The sequence below is a fragment of the Halichoeres trimaculatus genome, unplaced genomic scaffold (genome assembly GCF_033239565.1).
Source record: "Halichoeres trimaculatus isolate MK-OKI-2021-1 unplaced genomic scaffold, fHalTri1.1 fHalTri1_scaffold_17, whole genome shotgun sequence".
Taxonomy (NCBI): domain Eukaryota; kingdom Metazoa; phylum Chordata; class Actinopteri; order Labriformes; family Labridae; genus Halichoeres; species Halichoeres trimaculatus.
Window position 1 is genome coordinate 5,780,189 of NW_027437195.1, and position 25,858 is coordinate 5,806,046.

At 40.4% G+C, this 25,858-nt stretch overlaps 1 protein-coding gene across 6 annotated transcripts in view; it reads right to left on the reverse strand.

The window, feature by feature from the left end:
- The window catches only part of ralgapa1 (Ral GTPase activating protein catalytic subunit alpha 1), a 109,401-nt gene that overhangs the window by 7,277 nt on the left and 76,266 nt on the right, over positions 1 to 25,858 (reverse strand). For all 6 annotated transcript variants that reach the window (XM_074691912.1, XM_074691911.1, XM_074691914.1 and 3 more), the window contains one exon: positions 2,324 to 2,448. In XM_074691912.1, the coding sequence (XP_074548013.1) occupies positions 2,324 to 2,448 (125 nt within the window). The remainder of the gene's footprint in view (positions 1 to 2,323; positions 2,449 to 25,858) is intronic.

Sequence of the window (25,858 nt, forward strand, 5' to 3'; positions counted from 1 at the left end):
TGATCAGGTAGTTCCTCACAGATGACGTGGAAACAAGACAAAGCTGAGGAAAGCTTTAGCAGGGAAACACTCTGCAGACACCAAATATGACTGATCTGGAAGCTGCTGATTCACAACCCAATGATTAAATTGATTCAGAGAAAAGGAAAACACCTTTTTTGTACTGAATCATTGAAAAACTAATGTTTAATTAACAAACTGTATACCCGATATATGATATGTCTCTATCATAAGATGTAGTACATCATATATCTTCAAAGGGATAAATAGTCAATGTTCATTAGTGAAGGTAAACTTATAGTTTTCCTTCAATGCTAAGGGACAACGACCATCATGATGAAACAGTGCAAAGAAATTCTGGTTCGGCAGGATTCTCTGTTTTGTACGGCGGCCCGAAAGTGACATGGGCAGAAAAAATAGAGTGCACAGTGAATTCCAAAACCTGCCCATGAAAAAATTTCTATTAATTACTAGATATCATTGACTGTTGATGAGGATTTTTTTGAACAAGAACATGAGGCCAGCTCCTCAGCCACAGGTGGATGCACACAACATGCAGGAAAAACAGACTGCATGTCAGAAAAGAAACTTTCTCATGCTCATGATATGAGAAACTTTCTTATGTCTGTCGGTTGGTATCTGGTGTGCATGAGAACCCTTTTTTTAATATTTTTTTCTGCCCATGCCCCCTTGTGGTAGGTGGCATGTGAGCTGGATGCTGATAGCTGCATTAGTTAAGTGATAGCTTGATGCAGAAGCAGCACAACACAGCAAATAAATCCAATGTAGAAGAAAAATGCGACACAGTAAATGAAGAGCAACAATGGGAAACATCCAGCAATTCGTCTTTTTTGTGATGACTGTGTGCCGCCAGGAGAAATACAGCAGCTGTTGCACGGTAAGTGACAATTCTTTCGACCAATCAACTGTCTGCAGTGTTGTAGCTCCAACTTCTGAGATCTGATCGGTTTAGTCTGGCACCTCTACGGAAGGGTGCCAAAAAGTGTGACAGTTCATCTTGGTTATTTGGGGATCTGTCCTGGGATTGGCCAGTGGAAACGCCTTAAAATGCATGCCATGCTGAGATGAACTGTACTGAACCGCTTGGTGGAAACGGGGCTTTAGAAGTTAAAAAATTTGCAGTTGCTGCTCCCAGTCTGTGTAACATGTTCTCTCTGACTGTGTGGACAGTGAATAACCTCTCCACTTCTAAGACATGACTCAGGATGCACTTCTTCACATTGGCCTTTGGCAGAGCTTAGTCACTTTTATAGGGTCTTTTATTCGTTACTTTTATCTATATTGTTGTTTAATGTTTTTATATGTTGCACGCTTGTACTGTTTTTATAGCTTTTACTGTTTCTGCTTCTTTTATTGTAAAGTACTTTGGTAGGCCACTGCCGTTTTAACTGTGCCGTGTAAATAAAGCATTGACATTTTCTTTCTGTCTGGTAAGCTGCTGTGACAAGATCTTATCATTTACCACAGAGGATGTATCAGTAAGCTGAGGTGTTTGACATCTCAATTTAAACACTATAAACAGCTTTTCTTCTCATTAGCCACGGTTACATGAGGAGTTTGTCGTCTTTCCAAATGGAATCTTTCTGAATGACTTTTCCAAAAACAATAGTAAACATGGAAAGAAATATTCCAATCTCTGGTCTACATGCGCAGCTGTAATCAAACTGAATGGTCAATGGGGCATGCGCAGAAAAACGTAAACATCACAAGATTTATCAAAGCTGGAGGACGACAGTTTGATTATCACGGTGTTGCAATACTCTGTACTGTCAAGTCTTGAAATTATGTTCATTTCTTTCAAAGTTTGGATCAAAAACAAACTTTCCGCAGCAGTCCAGTGCTGACGGCTCGCCGCCATTTTTTAAAGTTGAGGAACATCTCTAATTGCGTCTTACGTCATATCTGAGCACGTGCTGAAAGAACGTACCCTGACAACTTTCCATTTGAGTGGATACATGAAACCTCAATCTGTTTGGGGAAAAGAATATTCCACCCCTGTGAAACTGATTAAATGTCCATTTGGATTGGCACTTTTCTTTCAGAATGAGGTGTATACAAAGGTTAAATTCTTTCTGTTTGAGCAAATAAACCGAATGCAAGCAGAATATTTGGGTCCATGTAAACGTGGCTACTGAGTCGTCTTGATAACCTACAGACACTTCAAAGCATCACTGTTTAACCATTTAACATTTCACTTTAAATTCCTGAGCTCATTTTTAAACCATCAGACACATAGAGTTTGACTTTCAGGTGAAAATGGTGTTAGGTTACAGCTCAGTGGTCCACCTGTGTTGTGTCTTACCTGTGTCAGAGGGCAGGTGTGTGCAGGGAGCAGGGCTGTAGACACGAGCAGCGTAATCCTCAAATGTGGTCGGCTCCTGGTGGTGCTGCACGATGGTTTCTAAGTATCTGGCTCGCTCCTCATAGCTGAGGTTAAAGGTCAAGGTTTGGAAACCGAAAGTAAGACACAGGATGCTACAGAGCACAGTACTGGAAAAAGATGAAGACGGTGATAACATGAAAGAATTAAGCTGCTGCTGTCATAGGACTGTCCTCTGGTTTTATCAGCTAAGGATTTAAATTTACACATGAACACATTATCGAAACATATCACCAGTCCCATGTCAGAGACTAAAATTATGGATTTTTGGTGATCCATGTTTGAATTTTTTTTTTTTTACCTAACCACTGATGTGCCTCTTTTAGTGAGATTTACACCAAAATTTACTAGTGGTACTCAATGAATATCACATTTCCCAAGCAAATGCCACCACCAGCATTAGATAGGTTTCTCCTCTCCTTTAACTGAAACAGTTTGGGATTCAGCTTCTATGTAACTGCTGATTCAGTGCTAAAGGTTTCCTGAAATCCCCGAATAATATGACCAACAAAACAAAATTAGAGTGGAGAGTAAAATGAGACACTACATGATGAAATAACACATCTCTGCAGAAGGGAACAAGCTGAAATAATGGAAACAAGTATCAAAGGAAGGAACTCTGAATAAGGTAACAAATAAAATATCATGAAACCTGATTAAAATCTGCGCTCTGCTGTTTAAAAAATACGACATTTGATACACGAGCTAGTGAACTCCATGCCACTAGTTTTCCTAATCTACTGAAAAGAAAGAAAGAAACCAAAGTCCTTTTGTCGTGTGCCATTAGAGGCCTCAGCGATGAATTCATAGAGCGGATTGAGCTGAGAGCAGAGTAAATGGAAACCAGGACTTCAACTGTCCATCTATTAGAGATAACCTCATTGATAGAATGACATTTACCCTCTCTTCCTTGGTCCTCCTCATACATCCACACATAATGACAGTCATATGCAGCCGCCCCAGTCTCTCTGACACACAACTCACTCCCATCAGCCCCCAATAGTATTACCATTCGCTCAGTGAGCTCCAATAACCAGGATTTTCAATGAGAGCATGATGTGTGTGTGTGTGTGTTTGAAAAGATAGGCTGAGAACAGGCATAATGTGTGTATGTAAGTGCATGGGTCCCTGTTTTCAGTGTGTGATGGGATTAGGCCAATGAATCTTCAGAATGAAATCTGTGTGTTTGTACCTCATTGTGTGTGTGTGTGTGTGTGTGTGTGTGTGTGTGTGTGTGTGTGTGTGTGTGTGCGTGTGTGTGTGTGTGTGTGTGAATGGGTCAGCCATCTGTAATGGCACCCATGGGTTTTCTATTGGGTTAGAGAGCTGGTCTATGAGCCTCAGAAGGAGAAAGATTCAGGTCTAATGGTAACTGATCCAGTTAGAGACCCTGATAATAACAACAATATGGCTCCTTTAAAGTGGAGGGACAGACTGCGCTGGCAGACTGAAAGATGGGAGGGGGAGTGGAAACGCTGCTAAAGGAGAAACTTTAATTTTCAAAATGACTCTGCAGTTTGTCTAAAGCTGGGATGCACGTTTACACCTTTCTTATCGAGCTGGATTAATTAGCTTGTTTTATTTTTAAACACATTTATTGAAAACAACTTGATGCTTAATCTTCCAGATATGCCTGGACCAGTGGCAGCCTGTGATAAAAATTACTGAGGAAGCCAGAGTGAACAATGGATTTGAGTATTTAGTATTAAACCGTTATTTACGTGAATACAAATTACATTATTTCACTGACTCCTCATCAATTTTCAGTGTATGTGTTAAAAAAGAGGGCAGTGTTAGTGAGAGGCAATAAACTTGAGATTCACATCAGGTGACAATATGACAGGCATATGTGTGGTGCCTGTGATTAGACAAAAGGGTTAGGGAGAGTTGTGGGTGCTGTGTTGGGCTGTGCATGCTCACTGCTATGGCGCACAGTCGTCTGTGTTCAGTTTAGCCCAGTTCCACCAAGCAGACCGGTTCAGTTCGTCTTGGTATGGCGCGCATTTTGTAGCGTTTCCACTGACGCTACATTACGCGATTGTTTCACAGCTGCGGCCTTCTGTATCTGGCTTACATGCCACCGAACATGAGAGGCAGAGTTTGCTGTGGAAACGCCAACGGGATCAGGGTTAAAGCCGCGTTTCCACCAAGAAGTCCGGTTCGGTTCAGTTCGGTTCAGTACAGTTTGGTACAGTTAAGCCTGATCCTGTTTGTGTTTCCACAGCAAAACTGTGCCCTCTCGTGGTAGGTGGCGTGTAAGCCGGATGCCAAAGGCTGCAGCTTTTGAACAATAGCGTGACTATATATGTATATTATTTTATTATTATTATTATTTTTTATTATTATTATTATTATTATTATTATTTTAATGTTTTCTAATTTTCTTTGAATGCAGAGACAATGGGTTTTGTTGGGGGGGGCAGAAAAAAGAGAACATTGTACATTTTGAAATTTATATCATTGTATTTCATTTGATTTTGTCTCCAATAATATATATATACATAAAAAAAAGCTTCATACAATAAAAAAAATTTCCCTTTGCTCCAAAAAAACAAACAAAAACAAAACAAAACAAAAACAAATAAAAATAATAGCATGACGCCGTAGCAGTGCGACACAGTGTACCCCGCTAATAAATCCAACGAAGAAGAAACAGCAAACGAAGAGCATAGATGGAAGACATGCTCTCTGTGATTGGCATGTCGCTCTTTGATACAAAGTGCAATCAAGCTTCATTTCAGAGAAGTTTGTGTGCAGCCAGGAGAAATGCAGCTGCTGTCGCACGGTAAGTGACGATTCTCTCGACCTATCAATGGTCTGCTGTGTTGTTGCTCCACTTTCTGAGATAGGATCGGTTCAGTCTGGCAGCCATACAGAGGGACCCCAAAAAAGTAGGCCGGCTTGTCTCGGTTATATGGGGATCTGTCCCGGGATAAGTCAGTGGAAACACCAAAATGGGCGCAGTACTGAGACGAACCGAACCAGCCTGCTTGGTGGAAACATGGCTTAATAATTGTACCAAACCGTGCCAAACCATTCTGAACTGAACCGGACTGCTTTGTGAAAACACGGCTTTAGAGACAGCTCATGCCAAGCTGGTAAATGTCTGATATCTTCATTACTGTACAACTCTAGCACAACACATAATGGCGATCATATGGCCAGTACGATAATATCTACATATCAAACAATTATTTTATCCATTGCTCTCACAGACAATTTTGATGAAGTTCCATTTTGTGGATAATGATTCTCTCAAATTAATTCTGAACAAAAGCATTTGCGAGGTAGCTGTGGATTGTGATTGGCTGGATGCCAGGTTTGATCTAGCTGCCCTAAAGTTTTTTTTAATGATACATTGACCACTAAATGATGAGATTCGCTTCAATCTGATTGGCGAATACCGGCTGTTTTTTTCTCTAGGGGAGGCAAGATGAAGCTGCCCTCTGAACTGACAGACACACAGTGTAATACACAAAGAGCACTTGACAAGTGGGGTGCTGTTATGCTCTTCACACTGCCAAAACAGAAGTACGCAGAAGCAGTGCTTTGACAACAAAGAAATGACAAATTTTTATTTTTAAATTACCAATGAAGCTTTTCACATTTTTTCTTTCTTGCAATACTTTATTGGGGAAGCCAGGCTTCCCTTGGTGTCCATGAAAAACTGCCAGTGGTCAGGACCAGATTAAGGTGCTTCTTCATAGCTGTGACACCAGGTAGCTGTCTGGGTGCTCATGGCAGAACAGTTTCCAGTTTTGTCATACGATCTGCTATCTCAGATTTGTCTTCTAAAAACTCACAATCCACATCCTGTGAATGTCACCTGTTAGTGGTAATTCCAGTAACTTAAAACAAAGAAACAAAGCAAAACATTTTTCCTGTCATCATTTCTTTGCATTGAATAGGTTACAGTGCCAAAATAATATGGCATTACATATATGTAATACATAACTAGTCTGTAAATGACATATGTTAACTAGAGATGCGCCGATTCTGATACTGTATTGGGATCTGGTCCCCGATATGAAATTACTTGAGTATCTGGCAGTATCTGTTGACTACTTTTCAAATGTCTGCTCTTCCAGTCAAATCGGGATCGGCCATTTTGGATGCAAACTCAACGACTCAGTAGTTCAGATGTTTTGCAGCTCAGTGCCTTTAATGTTTCACATCAAAAAATATAGCCAGCATGACTTTCTACATTCTGCAGTAACTGTGTACAGAGTATGGTGAGTTAAGATGAGACCAGACTGCCTCCCTCATCTTGATGTTGGGTATTTGTTTTATTGTGACGTTACCAGCTGTAGACTTGCTAATGTTTTTGGAAAGCATCTTGAGGTAATGTTTGTTTTGATTTGGCACAAAATAAACCTAAGTTGATTGAATGCCTTCACATTTTTAAAACGATGGCTGGGAACAGAAATCTATTTTTTAGGTTTGAAGCTCCAGGTAGGAATTTTGATTGTCGTGACTTGGCGCCCCCTTACTGTGGTTCCTCCTTCTCTTTGCAGATTTCGCTTCATATTTGTAATTAAACATGCCACTCACTGTTTTACTTTTTGCTGTTTTCAATTGAAATTTAGGCTCTCTCAAGTTTTGCCTCATGGAAAATCCATCCAGCAGCATTAGTACAATCACTGTAAATGGATAAACAGCCTTGTTACTTATGGTATTTCTCTGTTGTAGGTTATACGAAGAGATCAGTATTACTTTCCATCTGTTTCCATAAACAAATAAGAACTTTATACAGGAGCTCTGACTGTTTTCTTTTTTTAAAAAAAGGCAGATAATTATCCCAGAAACACTTTTCAAAGCCTGCCCTGAACCATGCTGGCAGAAGGGGAAATGAAAGAGACCAGTCGGTCTGAGAGAGAACAAAAGTGTCACAGAGGGAGGGATGGAGGTTTAAAGTGCAAAGAGGAGGTGAGATGCCGAGGGAGGAAGGCAACTTGTAAAAAAAAGAGAAGGGTGGAAATCGCAAAGGTGAAGAGGAAGAGGAGTGAGATTCCTGCTGTGAGTCACAGATAGGGTGAGAGGGGAGGACAGTGGGTGAGACGGGTGAATGAGAGATATTTAAGTAACACCATGATGTGGTGTGTGTGTGTGTGTGTGCTCATCTCCCAACAGACACACACAGAGTGTCAAGCCTGTGTGTCTCACACCAAGTCTCTATGTGAACTCGCTGTTTGCCTTTTCCTGCTTCCTGCTCCCCTGCATCACACATCCCCACTGTGGAGAAGGAGCCGTGTGTTTGTGTGAGGAGGAGAGATGATGAGATTTAATGGAAGAGGAGACTTACACTATTCTAAAAAAATACTAAAAACATTTCTTTCCTAAATTTAAACGTAAATATCAGGAGCAGGTGTGAAACAGCAGCTAGGATAAAAACCATAAGAAGAGCACGGTCATCTTTGGGAGACTGCTCTGTGATTTCTGGGAAGGTGAAAAGGTTTCACCTGAAGACAGGAAAACGTGTGGAGAGGCAGGGGGAGCCGAGACAAAGAACAAAGAGAAGAAAGAGAAATAAATAGACAGTAATGGTACCACCGCAGAGATAAATGACAGGACCATCACTTTACTTTCTTTCACTTATTCTTTGTCTGCCTCCTTTATATCGCCCTCCCTCTTTATTTCCCTCAGCGGGGGGCTCTGCCTGTGGCCTGATGTCACTCTGTCACAAACACCTGGTTCCCCACTCGGTGGAGGCTGCATGAGGGGAGAGCTGGTGGGAATCTTGGTACAGGACTTCTCTGTGTGGGGTACTTTCTGATTTATATTTGGAAAACTTAACATTGAGGATTAATTTGGAAATGATTTATAGATTTTAAAAGATCAGAGAAATTTGCTAAGAAATAGTCTGCCACGGTTTCTAGAGTAGTTTTTTTTTATTAGCTATCACAAGTCTCACTGTGCTGAACAATTTCTCAATACTTTCAAATCCAACACACTCAGAGTGGCATACAACAAGGTGAGCAGGGCCAGCCGAGCACCTGCTCGAGTGTTTTTAACTCATGTCCCTGACACATTTTCTTTTTCCTGTACGTGTCCTTGAACAGCTCTCCCTTTTCTCTCAAGTGTTTACTTCATGTGATATCTAACATATGTCGATGTCACGTGTTCACATGCCAAGCAGTTGTTTTTTCTTTACAATGCTCTGCCGTTAAGAAAAGAAGACCACTGTCATAACATCTAATGAGGCACTATGCAGTTACTTAGCTGAGAATAATATGAGCGTTTTCCTTCTTTTTCAGACAGTATTTATAATCCATGTTATAAAGATTTCCTCCAATGACTTTTAAATCATTGAGATTATGTGTATGGAGTTGAAGGAGTGAGGGGAAAAAGATAGTCTTTTTTAACCTCTCCTCCTTGAACAGACAAATATTTACATAATTTGGAGGAGAACTCTGTTTTATCAGCCCCAGTTGATCACTTGGTCTAAAACCCAGCTCCAGTTTCAGACATTAAAATAAACCATATTATTTCTGTTTTTCTTTTTCAGGTCACAGAAAAGGTCTCCATATTATTTTCAGTCTTTTTTCCTAACCAGAGTAAAACTCCCCACAGGAGCTTTAAAACTGTCCCCTAACTGTTTACTGTAAAAGCCCCACTTATTTTGCATCAGAGTTTTTATAAATGGCAACTATTTTCTTTCTGTTAAGCTCCTAAAAACCTTTCATTTTGTCTGTTATAAGGATTCATGTTCGATCACATGAACAGTTATTGACAGATGGCTTTAGATGATTTATAACTATTTGGAGAGGCTCCTGTTTTTCTGGGGTAAAGACTCCATTTCCCATGAGCACTTGCAACCGTGGATCCATGCGGCTTTGTACGGACTAATGACGTCATTTTTGAACCTATGCCCCCTCGTGCAGTCTAATTTATGCACCATGCACACTCGAAAATTTCAAATCTGCTAGACGGAGACACGTGGACAAGATGATGGAAGAACAGGATCCCCTTGTGGTCCAAGTGCAGAAAAACAGGGCTCTGTATGACTGTTTACACAGAGGTCACCCTGATAATAACCCATGGCGTGAAACTGAGGCCACTCTTGGTAGAGAAGAGGAATCAGTTACCAAGGCCTGTGTTTGTAACCAACTTGAGAGTAGGTCTTGTTTTTTACCCTACTTCTCAAGGCAGCTTTTCCCAAGATGCAAAGCGACAAGGTAATGTGTTAATTAACAGTTAGGTAGCGCTATTGTTTGAAACATGACAACAAGCAAACTTTGTAAACTCAGTTTGTAATGTAGCTTAAGACTGGCTCACACTACAGGATTCTCGGCCCGATTTAACCCAGATTCGGTCCTCCCAACAACCGGGAAAGAAATCTGGTCGGGGACTAAAATCAGCTCTGACGTTCGGCCAAGATTATCTTCTAGTGTGAGCTGTTGACAGATGAATCTTTAGCCCCACGATCGTCTTACAGACTCGTCAGAGCCGCCTTGATAATTTTCAAATATGTTTCATATTTATCTGGATGATTACAACATTCATTCTCACTGAGGATGACAACAGACAATTAGAAAGAGCCACAGAGACCAAACAAGTGAAACTGAAAGGCTCCGGGTCAGCTGACTGCGCGCTCCACTGGCCCACTCGAGCCAGTTCAATAATGCCTTTAAAAATAACACATAACCACGCCATCTTCATACAGTAGTAAAGTGTTGTTTTATCAGTGATCGGTGTGAGATCATGCCATTATTGGCTGATACAGCAACAGTTTCACCTCTGTCCCTCTGCGTGCGCGTAATGGATGAAAGGCACCGCTGCAGACAGCTCCGCTTCTCTCTCCTCCTGTCCCACCAGTGCGCTAAAAACCTCAGATCAAACAACTGAGCACATGTGGTCCATCACTCTCTCTGGTCAAATAATCTTGGTGAAATCCTGTAGTGTGTGCTGGTCAGTATGTTCAAATCTTGTTGTTAGAGTTTGCTTAAGATTTAAGAGAAGATGATCTGTGAAGATTCTCCTGATGTGTGAGATACAACAGGATTTCAGAATCTTTTAAGATTTTGAAAATCCTGTAGTGTGAGCCAGGCTTTAGTAACCAGCTATCAATCAAGTCCTTAACGTGTAACGTTTGTGAATCCTGGTTGTGGCCTACCAGTGCTCATCTACCAACTCCAACCTCACCAAGCAGTCCAGCTCCAGTGTCCACCATCACTACAAAATACATCCAAGAAATTGTTTTCAGCAGAGAAAAACAGATATTTTTCTTTCTTCTAAACTTAGTCGACTGGCGTGGTGTTGTCATAGAGACTGGTGCCATAAACCAATCCTGTCCACCCTGATCAGGAAACTGAGGAATGGCAATTAGAAACAACCTATTTTTTAACTGTGGATTACCATCAGGCTAGAAGTGAGGCTTTTTCAAGATCCTCATTGGGAATTCGAATTCTGGATCTTGTGGTCTTTATCTCCATTTCTTCAGCGTTATTTCTCATGTGGTCCTGTTTGGTTAGCTTCTACATCTTAATCCTGCATTGTGTATTTGTATCCTGTGAAGTATCTGCATGAGTTGACTACCCCCATCAAACGTAGTAACCAGTGAGAGGTCAAAGAAAATAAACTAGCATTGCACACATATCTGCCTCCATCCAGCCCCCTCTCCTACAAACACAGTCATCACTATGAAATCTATTGTAATTGAATTTCAGATGGCTTCTCTTATTAAGTCATTAGCACAAAATATCTCTCTCTTACAGAAAGAAAACTAAAGAAAGAGGGAAAATTATTAGAGAAAAAGAGGGATAAAGGCTGAGGTGGAGGAGACAGGAGAGACAGAGTGGGGAGAGGGGCAGATAAAATGACTCTTTTGTGTGGAGTCAGAAACTCATTTTCTTGCGCATGAGAGGACAGAGAGAAGTGTTTGTGCCTTCTGCAGCCCTTTCTCTCCCTCTCCATTTCAGAGCCTTTCTCTCCCCCTCTCTCCTGCAGCGCACTTCATTGTGGCCGTGTTCCGACTCCTGTGATCACTTTCAGAGTGATGGAGGAGGAGGAGGTGGAGAGGAGGGGGGAGAGGGGGCTTGTTAGCGTATTAGGTGCTGGGCCAACCACTGGGATATATGTGTTTATATGTGTGTGTGTGAGGAGTGAAATCTAAATGTAGAACATGGTGTAAATAAACTGTAGGTAATGTAGCTGGTGTTAGGTTCACTGACCGTACTAAACCCTACTGATAAGATTATTTACAGAGCTACCCAGACTGGGTTTATAAAATCTTTAAACCATCTTCAAACCAACTATCAAAAAGTGAGGTTAAAATTCTCAAAAAGTGAGAAGACTTCAAACCATTTCTGGAATAAATCTTGTGTAATTGTGCGGCCATCACTCTCTGGACAGCCAAGACCTGTGTCTGGGGCTCACCTGAAGTCTTATTAGGAAAGACAGTATGAAAGTAATGAATATAGCAGTCATGATGAACTGACTGGTAAAACGTCAAAGTTCCTGGTACAGTCAGAACAGTTCATATCAGAACAGAGTCCTGTGTTGATTTGAAGCAGACACTGACAGCAGGGCTGAGGGACACGGACAAAAAGTTGGATCTCCATATTTCTTTCATATAGAGAAGTTCCTGATTTTCCAAAAGTCTGTTTTATCTTCAATACAAATGTAGCTGGACTGCTATTCATTTTTTATAATCAATTCATTCTACTCAGCTTTCACCAAGGGCCAGATGAAGCATCCTCTCTATGCTCTGCCACACGTCGAGTTAACAACATTCCTCCTCTTGTTGGCTGATATAGCAACTGGTCCCAATGGGCTACACCTCCAGTGTGTGAGGGCATCCCAGTGTGATTTAGGGGAAAAACAGCTGGTTTGAAGACCAGGCCCATATGAAAATAAAGCATATGTACTAATGGTGAGTGAGGTTAACACCCCAACAGAGCTTTATATGTAACGGCGGTGGACACCACTATTACAGATGCTTACTGCACCTGTTAGACCAGTGTTTCCCAAACTTTTTTTCAGGTGACCCACATTTTTGGGGAAACAAGACATGGCGACCCAATCCAAAATATGTCATCTCTAAATCGACAGGATAACTGTGCAAAGATATAAAAAAAGGGTTCTTAATCATGTTTCTGCATCATCTTACATCTTTTGTACCAGTTAACAGGCCTAACACATTTGACAAATGCATTAAAGCTTTGTTAGGTTTACACTCTGAAAAGACTCACATTTTTACTGACGGGTTAGCCTGCTTGCTTTTCAGAATTGTATCCCAGTCATGTGATATGCAGGAGGAGATTTTAAGAAGCAATGTTCATCAAGAACAAAGCATCTGTCCATGCCTCTTTTTCGGCGTGACATCACTGCACAGCTGTAACAAACTGTAACAGCTCAGTTTCTGCAGCTGGTGCTGATACCACTGGCTATAGACTGGTTTGGCTTTGATTGTTTGAGTAGCGCCAGCTCATAGCATCGGACTAATGAAAAACAGTTACATGTTTCCAGTTACAGTAAACATTGTTGATGACCCTTCACAATGAAAACATAACCAGCTATGAGAGTGTGAGGAGCCAATCATCAGTAAACAAATCAGTGAGGACAGATTTCTTCTGGTTAAGGAAAGCATGAATTTTGTGGAAACATTTTGAAAACTAATTTGGTGACCCATAAAAAATCTCTAGAGACCCACCTTCAGGTCAGGGCTGAGACTTTGGGAATGATTGTGTTAGACTACTTTAAAAGATGGTGAATATCGCGCTTATGTGTTAACATCAAAGACAAAAGCAGATCTTCAGGGACTGAACAAATCCTTTGGAAAAGTATGATGATGTGGAGCTACATAGACAATTTAGATTTAGGAGACAACACAACAAATGACAAGTATGATTCCAAAGCACCATAAACGATTAGCAAGTGGCCATTCGCTACGCTTTGTACTGTTGTGTTCTCCAGGATTTTCCTTTAAAGGGGGGATATTAAACTTTTCCATATTTCAAATATTAAAGTAAAAATGCTGGATGTTTTTTTTCTTTTCTAATCAAAAGTGTGTGGATTTTCTTTCTGCTACATACTTGTATGTTATAGAATTAACTAAATCGGTGAACTTTTCAAACGATCCAATTTAAAAATAGCACTAGATCTTCCTGCTAAAATAATGAAGTCACTGCATAAAGCTCTCTGAACAAGCTAAAACCAACTAGCTGCAGAGGGATGGCCAATCAGAGGGAGGGGGGTTAAGAAGTAGGGAGCCTTAAAGAGACAGTGGCTTCAGCAGTGTGTTCGACAACATGATCATTTCCACTTTCTACTTCAAAGAAGTAAAGTGATGGGATTTGACTTACAAAATTAAAGCACCTCTTGCTCTATCTTTGGTAATTTAACTAAATATCAAACTGTATGAAATTAAATATCAGGTGAAATGCAAACACAACCATTAGCAACATTTTTTTTTTTTCCCTTTAACGATTTTTAAATTTTTACTACCCCTGGCTCTGTGATGCCTTGACTGTCAAAGATACAAGAAGGATCTGTTGTGTTACAGAATATTACATAGATATATGCCAAATTAATCTGAAAACATATGAGAGGAACCTCTTCTGTCCACATGGGGCGCTGGAAGAGACACAAAACAAAAGTTCCTCACAGCACAGCAGTAAAGACTGACAACACAACTTCTGTCTGTTTCCTCAAGCTTACTTACAGAAAACATCTCTCTGGCACAAACACACGGTCACACACACAGTCACACACACAGTCACTCTGTATCTTACTCCTCATCTCACACACAGAAACGCGCACCCACACCCACCCTATCTGTCCCCTGCACCCCGGGCATTGGAACAGACAACAGAGAGACGGACATCAGAGGGATAATACAATTGGAAAAGCTTTACAGCGTGTAATGATAAACCTGCGCTTGTCCCTGTGTGTGTTTGTGTGTGTGTCCGTGCCCAAAGGAACAAGCTAATGGGTTTATATCTTTCTGTGATAGCAATGATATGGAGGCTCTGTGATTTCATTAAGAGTGTGTGTGTGTGTGTGTGTCCACGTACGTTTAAAGATGAGAACACAGATAGGTGGGCCTAATGCACTTCTTATTGTTGGGGGCCAATGTGCACATGAACCAAACACACATGTGCACATGCACACACACTTAGTCGTATTTGGCCCTATTCATCTGCTCTTTAACCCAATGCAGAAACACAGGCCGCGCAGGAAAACAGACATGATGCATTAATTGGCCCCTTGTCACCTCAGTATTTCAATCTTTTACACATGCACAAACACACACACACACACCCTCCTCCATGTAACCACTGGGTAGCCCTAAAGCTCCAGCTATAACAAGCTTTATTTAACGGACACACACATAAGAGGGGTGTTGGCGAGCGTCACAGAGAGCATAATAATAATTCTCTGATTAAGGAGACAGATCCTGCTCCTGCCCCTATCTGCAGGCTACAACAACCACACATTATTCATACTACACACACACACACACACACACACACACACACACACACACACAGGTACATCTGGGGACTTGGCTTATGAGTCCTTACCAAGAATATGAGCGGGGCATTCAGAGGACTCTCTTTGATCTCAGTGTTTGTTTGTTTTTTTGTTATTACTTAAAGAAGGGAATTTTGTTGGATTTTTTACATTTATGGCCTTTTTCTGGTTTAACATCAGTCACACGATTTATGCTTTATCAAGACAAATTCTCGAAATCCAAAACAAAAACTATCAGATACTAACAGGATACTGATAAATTTCTTCCAAGGCCAAAACACTTCAAGGTCCAAGGTCTGTGAAATTCAGAATATTTCATTTAAGGGATCGTTTTTGGTTGGAAAAAACAGCTTCATGAAGAGGTCACAGTTATATTACTGATTAATTAAATCGACTACATTTCTGTTGATCAATGAATAATGAAAAGAAGGATTTGTTAGCTCAAGTTTGGTTAATTAATCAAAGATGCTCTTCCTAAAATCAGGGGGGTTTCAATTCTGTCCTCGCTGGAATGGAGGTTTGGAGCAACTGTCTTAATGCTGCTATGTGTCATCAACAGAGGCAGAAAATACCCAATAGAAATGAATTTTAAATTCATAAATATGTTCAAAATGAGTGTATGATCCCCCATATATATATATCTATATATATATATCTATATATATATCTATATATATATATATATATATATATATATATATATATATATATATATATATATATATATATATATATATATATATATATATATATATATATATATATATATATATATATATATATATATATATAAATATATATATATATATATATTTTGTAATTTATTTACTTAGAGTGAGCCTTTTAAATCTAACGTTCACCTCTCATCACTGCTTCTACAGCAGCACAGAATGGACAAACATGTTAAATATGCTCTTTGACCCTCTCCTCTCTGACAGGTGGCCACAGAGCATCCAGAGCAAGACCACCAGACTCAGGAACAGCTCCTACCCTGAAGTTGTCAGACTGTTGAACTTGAGTGGTGCCCTGCAACACCCCCACCCCAACCCATGTCAGCCCACCCTCAAATCCACATATCTGCACTATGAACACTTGAGTGCAATAACTGGACTACCTCGTCTTTTTAGTAGGGGTTCACCAATCACAATTTTCTGGCTGATCACCGATCTTTAAAAAAAGCCTGACCTGCTGATACTGATTTTTATTTTTTAAAACTGACAGAAAATACGTTCCATGTTCTTACTTACTTAATACTTGGGAAACAATAAAATCTTTATGTTTTAACTTAACAAATAAAGTGTCCTGCTGGCTGGCTGTCAGACTTTCCCAGACGTATATAAGATCAGTTTCATATGTAAAGATGGGCCGATCACCCATCACCCATCATTGATCTCCAAAAATTGAGGAGGATCGGCGCTAATCAATCGGTGCATGTCTACTATTCAGCAGTTCTTAATTCAGCTGCTTTAGCTTACTTTGTTGGTACTTTTATACTCTTCACATCTCATATTGAGTCCATGTTTACGCATATTTTTTTACTTGCTTAAGATCTCACCTTTATCCTATTTCTTTTACACATCTTTGGCTTAAAACATGACCTTAAGAGTGAAACTTCCCGCTATCCATGAGTAAACAGGTGTTAGAATGACAGTGAAGTTTCATGAATCTTGAATCTTTTTATGGACTGACAGGAGAGGCAAAGAGAAGAGAACAGAAGGGTTGTTAAGAAAAATTTGCATCTATATTCATTTCTAATGATAAGAAAATGAGTACTGCGGGATCACACTTGGCATACACCACAGGAGCTTTTTGTCCCCAAAGGCCACCATTGATTGTTGCAACTAGATATTGCCGCTCTTTTTTGGAAATAAAGGGAGCAAATCTATCAACAGTGCTGAAGAAAGTGTGGTTGCATCTGCTCAGCTTTCTACATGAGAAAAACTTTATCAAATAAGATTCTAAGAATACATCAGTCTATGTTGCATTTAATTTCACTGGTTTAATATATTTTACAGATTTATGTACCAGAGAAAAAGAGACAGCTAACACCACAGCTGGAGATGTGTTTACAACATGGTCCTTTATAAAAAAGAAGTATAGAAGAGGACTTGTCGCTTTGGTTGCAAGTTTGGATACTCCATCCATCCAATCCATCATCCCACAGATAAACATCCTTACCTCCAGCCAATGAGCTCCTTTCTTTCTCTCTGTCCCTCTGCGCCCTGACTTGCACACACGTATCTAAGTTTCTGACACCCAGTTTCTGTGCTGCACCGTGTCGTGGTCCTGGCCATCAGTGAAAGCCCACCCTGAATTTTAAACACCTCGTCACACAAAAATACTCGCATTCAACACACCCTGTCGCACGGTGCATTCACCCATTTACACCCACAGACACACACACACAAACACTCACACAGCCATCAAAGATTAGCTTGTTTACCAGTCAGAGGGGGGTCTGCTCCAACAAGATGTGATCAAGCCGCTGATCGCTACAACTCATGTGTCTGCACAGCTCACTGCGACAAGGCGCATAGGTGTGCACACAAACGCACACAGAAACACATTCACTCGTTACCTGAGCAATACATTTCTCAAATGAGATGAAAAACACGTGATAGAAAAAAAGAGTAACATCAGAGGTGATAACCAGGCAGAAATTTACATAATGTAGATAGATTCAAGCCTCTGACTTGAATGTATTCTGTTTGAAATGTATGTGTTGGCCAAGGTTAAAAATTAAAGAAGCCCTGAGGCAAGGGTACGGATTAGGAAGTGTCAGGTACAGAGACTATGATCTAAGCAGAAGTCCCTCAGTTTGACCCCTGAACTCAGTTCTTTTAAGCTTATCACCCCCCTTTAGGGATGAGTACCTTTCACATATGAAATGATACGGTACCAATGCCCGGTACCTGGCAATCAGTACCGGTACTCAATGGTACCAATTTTCTGTACTTTTTTGTGCTTGTTAGGTAAAAAATATGTTTGTTTAATAGTATATTTTTTTATTTTTCAATTAGACATATCCATTCTTTAATAAACAACCTTGTAATGCTGTGTTCATGTCCAGCATGGACAATCACCCACTCTTTCACTCCCTCATACTCACAAAGACGCATTTAGATACCTAAACATGGTACCTTTTGATTTTTCGTGAATCGGTACCCGGTACTTTTGACAGATTTCGGTCGGTAGCTATAAAAGTACCTAATTTGGTACCCATCCCTACCCCCCTTACCCTACTCCCTAAATTTCTTGTCCTCATTCATGTCAGCTCTCCCATCCAACAAAGGCATAAAAACACAAAAATAGATAAACAGCTCTAAAAAAAGTAAAAAAAAAAAATTAGATTAATAAAACTGCAAAAATAAAGATATCCCTACCTGAAAAGTGAGTAAAAAATGTTAAATTCTTAAAGTAATTTCTTATGGCTACTTCATATATCGTCTCTACTGTGTTTTATGCTTGGGGAAAAGGTTTAAGAGATTTTTCAAGGTAATTCTCCCTTTAGATTTATAATCAACTGGTCGAGGATACACTTCAGAAAAGTATTGGCTAGGATTTTGCGGCTTTTGCTTTAATTAAGTAAAAAAATAGAAACCTACATTTCCAGGTCGATTCAGGATGTGTTGTTTTAGCGACCTTGAAGATGATCAAAGATTGTTTTCTCCACCACTTGAAGTAATTTATCAGAATGGTAAAGAATGAAGGGACACGATGGAAATGCTGTCACACACCTCACTTCCTGTTCTTAAGTCATTCGAGACTGATTCCTGCTGGTTTTGAATGTCTCTTGGTTTAGAAAATGAAGACTATTTGAAATTCATGAAATTTTGCATCTCTGTGACGGACGGTAAATGTAAACACAAAAAATCAGTAACAGAAACATCTGTTTAATCTCATTTCATACAGGACTCCAGACAGTGAAAGTATCACACACATGAAAACACATTCATACAAACATTTCCCCAAGGAGAAATGAGAAAGATTAGCTGTGACCCCTCCTCCTCCTCCCTCTCCTCTTTTCATTTCCTCTATCTACCCGATGGGAAACAATTAACCACAACCCCCCCCTCTGCATGCATTCACTCACAGATTTATATTCATCTCCTTTAAACCCCAAAAACCTAATCCTAAATGTATCTTGAGCATCAAACCCTGCTCAACATGTTGCATGGTCACTGGTAAACTCTGTGGGTTTATAAGGAAAGGGTGGAGGATTATGTGTATGTAGGAAAAGATTTAAGACGATATTCAGGCTCTTTTTTTTGTCACTTCAATTTCCTGCTTCATGTCAATTTATGTCTCAATTGTTTTAAACTTTTAGATGAATTTTGAAAACATATCTTCTGTGAAATATCAAAAATAAGTTAAATGAGATTTTGGTGCATCTGGATCAGTAATTGTTAATAGTATTTTCCAATTTGTTTTAGCAAACCCATATCCAAAACAGAGGGAAGCAACCCGCGGACAGGCTGCAGCGGTGCAGTCTGCTTCCCTGCCAAACCAAGCGCTCCTCCAAAACGACGGGATATTGGAGCTCCTGGGAGGTTAAGGATAACATGACCCCATTTCAGCATCAGCAATAACAAAATGTCTACAATTTGTAAGGTTCTGCCCTCACCTTTTCTACCACGGCGAGGAACACACACTCCTTGTCACACACAGCAGATTGTGGCCTCACCGGGACAATAGGCTCTATTGTGGGAGCTGGCAGAGAGAAGCCCGGCAGGCCGCGAGGCGTTTGGCTGCTCTTGGTGAGAGTGTGTGTGAGTGTGTGTGTGTGTGTTTGTGTGTGTGGATATGGGGGATAATAGCGCTACATGCCCAGAGCTGCCATCATTTCACTGGGAACAGAGTGTGAAAGCGAGGGGAAGGCAGCAACACACACGTGCACGGAGAACACACACGCAAACACAGCATCGCTATCACAGTGAGCCATATGCTGACCCCAGCCTCAGTGCAGCTATCTCTGCCAATCAACTACTAGAGGGGATATCCCCCACCTCACACACACACACTCACACACACACACACTCACACACACTCACACAGCTCTAATCCTGAGAGTGAAATAAATACACATGCAACATAAACACCAGGATATACACAAGAGTAAACGTCGTGATGGTATATATTTAAAAATTCATGCACACACACACTTGCTGGAACTTGTGTGTGCGTGTGTGTGTGTGTTTCAGCTTAACATCTTTCCAACATTGTTCCCCAGGACAACAATCACCCAAGAGCAGATGGAGGATGACTACAGTTTGCTGTCACACACACACAAAACAGCAACTGACGTAAACAGGATCATTGCATTCAGATACCTCTCAAACACTCACTGTCTCTCACACACACTCACACACACGTGGGCCAGTGTTAGGTGATAATAGCAGCAGATTTGGCTGCTTAAATCTCAAACTGAGAGGTTGGACAGCCTACTGTGGCTACTTAAGGTCACAAAACTGTAATTCAACTGTGATCACTGACAAAATTTCCTGGTTGAAGTTTTGAGGATATTTCTGACCACATGAAGAAAAACTGACCAATTGAGGCATTAAATATTAAAACTCTGTTCTTTTTGATGTCAAAACCATGTTAGATTTTTGTTTTTTAAAAGTAAGTCAGACAAATTTCAGAGCCTTAAAGTGATACTCCGGGATGGAACAAGTTGGGTCCTATTAGGGATGGGTACCAAATTAGCTACTTTTATAGGTACCAACCGAATTCTGTCAAAAGTACCGGGTATCGATTCAACCAAAAGGTACCATGTTTAGGTACCTAAATGCATCCTTGTGGCTGTGAGGGAGTGGAAGAGTAGGTGATTTTCCATGCTGGACATGAACACAGCATTGCAAGATTATATGTTGAAGAATAAATTTGTTGAATTGAATTTTTTTTATATTTCATTATTAAACAAATTGATATTTTTTACCACATAAACATAAAAAAGTACCGAAACTTGGTACCGTTGAGTACCGGTATCGATTGACAGGAACCGGGCATTGGTACCGTATCGTTTCAAATGTGAAAGGTACCCATCCCTAGGTCCTATCACAAGGTTTAGGGCAGAAATTACCCCTACAGCAGTGTTTTTGTGCAGCAGAAGCCCAGAGCGCTCGCACCAAACACCCCCTCCCTGCTCCTCTGCTGGTTTCCTCTGTACTCAGACGGGGCCATTTTTTACTTGACCAAAAACTCAAATAAACGGACTCCCACCAAAAAAATCTGATATCAGTCGGCATTCATGCTTTATTTAGAGAATTTTCAGCATGTTGCTTTCACACAAAAACACCGCTTAGGCTCTAGTCCTTATCTTGTCTCTTCGTCCTGGCGGACTACCTGCGTTTGTTTATATCTGGCATGCCGCGAGCGCGGACTGATACACTAAGCAGCGAGCGCCTAGTAGCCAGCTGTGGCTCTGCAGCGGAGGTAGCACTGTTTTACGACACGATGAGAACTAGAGCCTTATTTAGCGGAGTTTTTGTGTGAAAGTAACGCGCTGACAATTCTCTAAATAAAGTGTTAATGCAGACTGATATCAGATTTTTTTGGTGGGAGTCTGTTTATTTGTGTTTTTGGTCAAGTAAAAATTGGCCCCGTCTGAGTGCAGAGGAAACCGGCAGAGGAGCAGGGAGGGGGTGTTTGGTGTGAGCGCTCTGGGCTTCTGCTGCACAAAAACACTGCTGTAGGGGTAATTTCTGCCCTAAACCCTGTGATAGGACCCAACTTGTTCCATCCCAGAGTATCACTTTAATGATCAGCCTCCAATAAAGACCAAAATCTTGAACTCAAAAGATCTGCAGTTTTCCTTTCTTAAGGCTTCTTTGAAATCCTCCAGCTTCCTCAGTGCTGCTGGTTTCACAGATGTTGCTATAATGTGTGAGCTAAAAAAGTCCACACACAAAACTATTGTGCATCATAATGTAAGTTTACATCAGCAACAGCATCATCAGAGTGCTTTGGGGTCAGGACTCCTCTGCTGGAGCTCCTCTCTCAGGTACAAATCTAGGGTTTACCATTTCCTGATACGACCCAAAGGCAGCATCAGGCTCGAGGATCATCCACATCAATAATAAAACTAACGGCCTGCTCCTTAGTATATCTGTCAAATCCATGAGTTCAGAGGGATTGATTCCAGTATGGGGGAGTACACAGGGAAAAACACCTTCTCTACACCGAGTATAGAGCTACTGTCGGTGTTTAAGTTGTAAAAACGGGAGAGATTGTGACGTTTTAGTAGGGATTCATGGAAAACAGGACAGTGTGTTTGTGTTTGGTGCATGTGTGTGTGTCAGTGTGTGTATATATGTGTGTGTGCTGGGGAGTCTTGGATTGCTTTTCTTGCTGCAAAGAGCTGATATGTGAGATAGAGCTGTGCTTACACACAGCTGCCCCAGCAGCCTGGCACTCTATGTTTTTGTATGTTTGTGTGTGTGAGTGTGTGTGTGTGTGTTATTGGACGGCTCTAGTCATGGTGAATGAAAGATCAGAGAGGGAGAGAAGGCAGATGGACCGCCCCGAGGGCCAGGAGACAGAGAGGCAGAGAAAAGGGAGGCAGGGTGATGGAAAGAGAAGGGACAGGAAAAGAAAGAGGAGAGAATGCCAGTTAATACACATCCAGTGACACATGGAGCCCTGCCAGCCTTTTTACACACACTCTGCTCTCGTTTGCTCCTGTGTGAAGACGCTTCATGTCAGTCTACAGTTCTCTGAGCAGGAAACACAGATGACACAAACCTTCGTACAACACTAGAAGTTATATAAAGCCATTTCCTGTTAATGTATGTGTGCTGATCCAGAGCTAACCACCAGCCCATCATGTGTTTCTGTGCTACTGCCTCTGTAGCTCATTCATTTACAGCACTGTTGTCTTCAGATTCAGCAGAAATGGCAACAGATCACAAAGTCAAAAAAATCCATCATCGATCACAAAAGGAGTGACAAGACTTATTCATACCAACACATGTATTACTGTCATTAATTTCTTATAATGAGAGAAAAGTTGGGCGCATCTACATTTGTATGAAGGGCTTTAGGCAGTAACACTGACTGATGAATCTGAAAATAACGATTTCTGCTTGCCCTTTTTTTTGTCTAATTCTTGCGTTTTTTTACATTCTGGTGGCAACAAGGTTGTAATGGGACAAAAGAAAGATCATCAATCTCATTTAAAAAGGTGGTTAAAAAAAAAAGTACTTCCACTACTCGGTACAAAGGAATAGTGACAGGGATGGGTAACTTTCTCATCTGTAACGATACGGTATTGATCCCCAGTACCTGGCAATTGGTTTTTGGTACTCAAAGGTACCAATTTTTGGTTCTTTTGTGTGTTTCTGTGGTAAGAAAAATATATCATTTTTTTATTAAAAGAATGTGTTTTTTTTTCAATTTAACACATTTATCATTCAATATATAACCTTGTAATGCTGTGTTTATGTCCAGAATGGAAAAATTACCTACTCTCCCACTCCCTCACAGTCACAAGGATGCATTTAGGGACCTAAACATGGTACCTTTTGATTTTATGTGAGATAGTGCCTGGTACCTTTGACAGAATTCGATTGGTACCAAAGCCCGACCAATTAATCGGGTGGGCTGATTAATCGGGTGGGCTGGTGGGCCGATTAATCGGGTGGGCCCATTAATCGGGTGGGCCAATTATAGGCTTTCACTGATTAATCAACATCGGCCAAAATGTAGCCGATTATAAAAAATTTTGCTCCGCAGAGATTCTGTCGCTCCTGCTACAGTGTGTTAATTAATATAAGGCTACTACAGGGCGTCTCACTTCATAATGCCATGCAGGATTAACCTGGGCTTATAAATTCATAAGTTATTGTCTTTGTTGAAATATTTTTTGAAAATGTTTCAATGTATTTTGTTGTAATTGTATTTATTACATGTTTTGAAATCAGCTACATTGTTACTTAAAATCTAGTTTAGGCCCATGCATTAAATGAAGGATGGAACTTTTCAATAGCTAGCAATAATTTGTGTTCATATACAGAATATATCCTGTGTATATTATTGAATTTATTATATATCAGCCGATATAAAAATCCCATATCGGTCGGGCTCTAGTTGGTACCCATACAAGTACCTAATTCGGTCCCCATCCCTAAGTAGTAATTTGTTAATACCTGAATAACTGATTTTAATAGCTCATGTGACTATTATCTCATCTTAAAAATGAATATTTTTCAGTGTCTTTATGAAACCCTTGCTGTAATGTGATAAAGACATCTAAAGGCTGTTCACTTTTCACCATTAAATAACAAAAACCTCCATAACAACAGCCAAAAAACATGGGAAAGCATATGTTCCAGTTTTTAGAAAACAAGTGTGACACTGAGATTTAGCATTTAAGAGTTCTGGGAGGTCTATACCAAAATTTGCTTTTTGACTGTGACTTTGCAAAGTCAATTAATGGATCTTACCTCTGTGTGTCTGGAAAATGATGACAGATTGCAGTGACTTTTCAACAGTACTTTTGCCTGAAATTTCCATCACTTCTACTTGGGCGCACGTCTTTTAAGATGTAAAAAATGAAGTCTGTTCATTTGTCTAAGGGTGATGAGATCTGGAACAACATACCGGCTGAAGTAAGGGAAGGACTCTTTAACCCTACATTTAAATTCATTGTAAACAAAGTCTGAAGACACCTCAGGTCTACAAACACCAAACATACCACCACTGGTATGTTGGATCAGACAGTTAGAGCCAACATTTTGTGCGCTCTAGTCCCAGATACAGCCCTCTATTGTACTGAACAGAACTCAAATCATTTAGCTCCAGATGTGTCAGTGCTAATACATTTTAGCGAGCACAATTTGATCGTTTTTCCTAAACAGTTTGCACAATCAGAAAAATTCCAACAGTCTGTTAAAGCTGAGATGTTGCTCTTTCAGCCAATATGTGGTAATTACAGTAATTTCACTCAGGCATTAAAGGAAGCCTGTGAATAAACACAGAGTGCAGAGCAGGTGGATGAAAGGAAAGCACAGAAAAACAGAGCAGAGTCCCAAAAATGCCAAAAAGAAGACCCTATGGGTTAACACTAGAAGTCCCAGGGTTTTCTTACCCCTGCTGCAATGCCCAGAGGACAGCCAAATGGCTGCTCAGTTAGAATGTACAACTGAACGGCCTTCAATTAGCCACCATTGTTTTGCAAATGCAGCCCTTACCTGACAGATTGGCAGTCCACAGATGTGATACATGATCAGGGGGGAGGGGTGTGCCTGAAAAGAGCCTGGAAGCTTCCAACATCTACTGAAACTCTTTGCATCGGGCTGTCGGAGTGTGAGGCAAGTGTAGCTGTAAATATCTCTGATATAATTAGAAATAATATTTCTTCCATAACCCGTATTAGAGTGCCCTTGTCCAAAACAGCTGTTGACTGTTTAGTTTAAGTTTACTATATTTATTTTGAAGTTTGTTTTTTTATAGCTATACTATCTCTATATTCTTCTTGATAGATCTTTGTTTATGTGTGTACAGCCTTTTGTGCGACTGTGAACGCTGTAAGCTGCTAAAAGAAACCTAAACTGAACTGACTGCCTCTGTCACAAGCTCCCGTCAGGTCCACTGTTTGCATGGCTGCTATTTTTTTTTTGACAATATATCTGCTTGTATAACTGTTGATTCACATTTCACACATTTCACAAATGCACAAATGCACACACACACACACACACACACACACACACACACACACACACACACACACACACACACACACACACACACACACACATGCATATTAAAAGAAAATGATCCAGTGTTTTTTTTAACTGTAACAGAGAGTTGAGTCTCAAGCATGCAAAGTTGACATGGGGTGTTTTGAGTAGCCTGGATCAAGTTTATCGTCATCTACCCATATTTGACATTTACTCCTAAGAAACACAGAAAATCCTGGTAAAAACAATAAAATAAGAAAAGAAATAGTTAGAAAGATGGATGGAAAATGTAAAAGCAGGC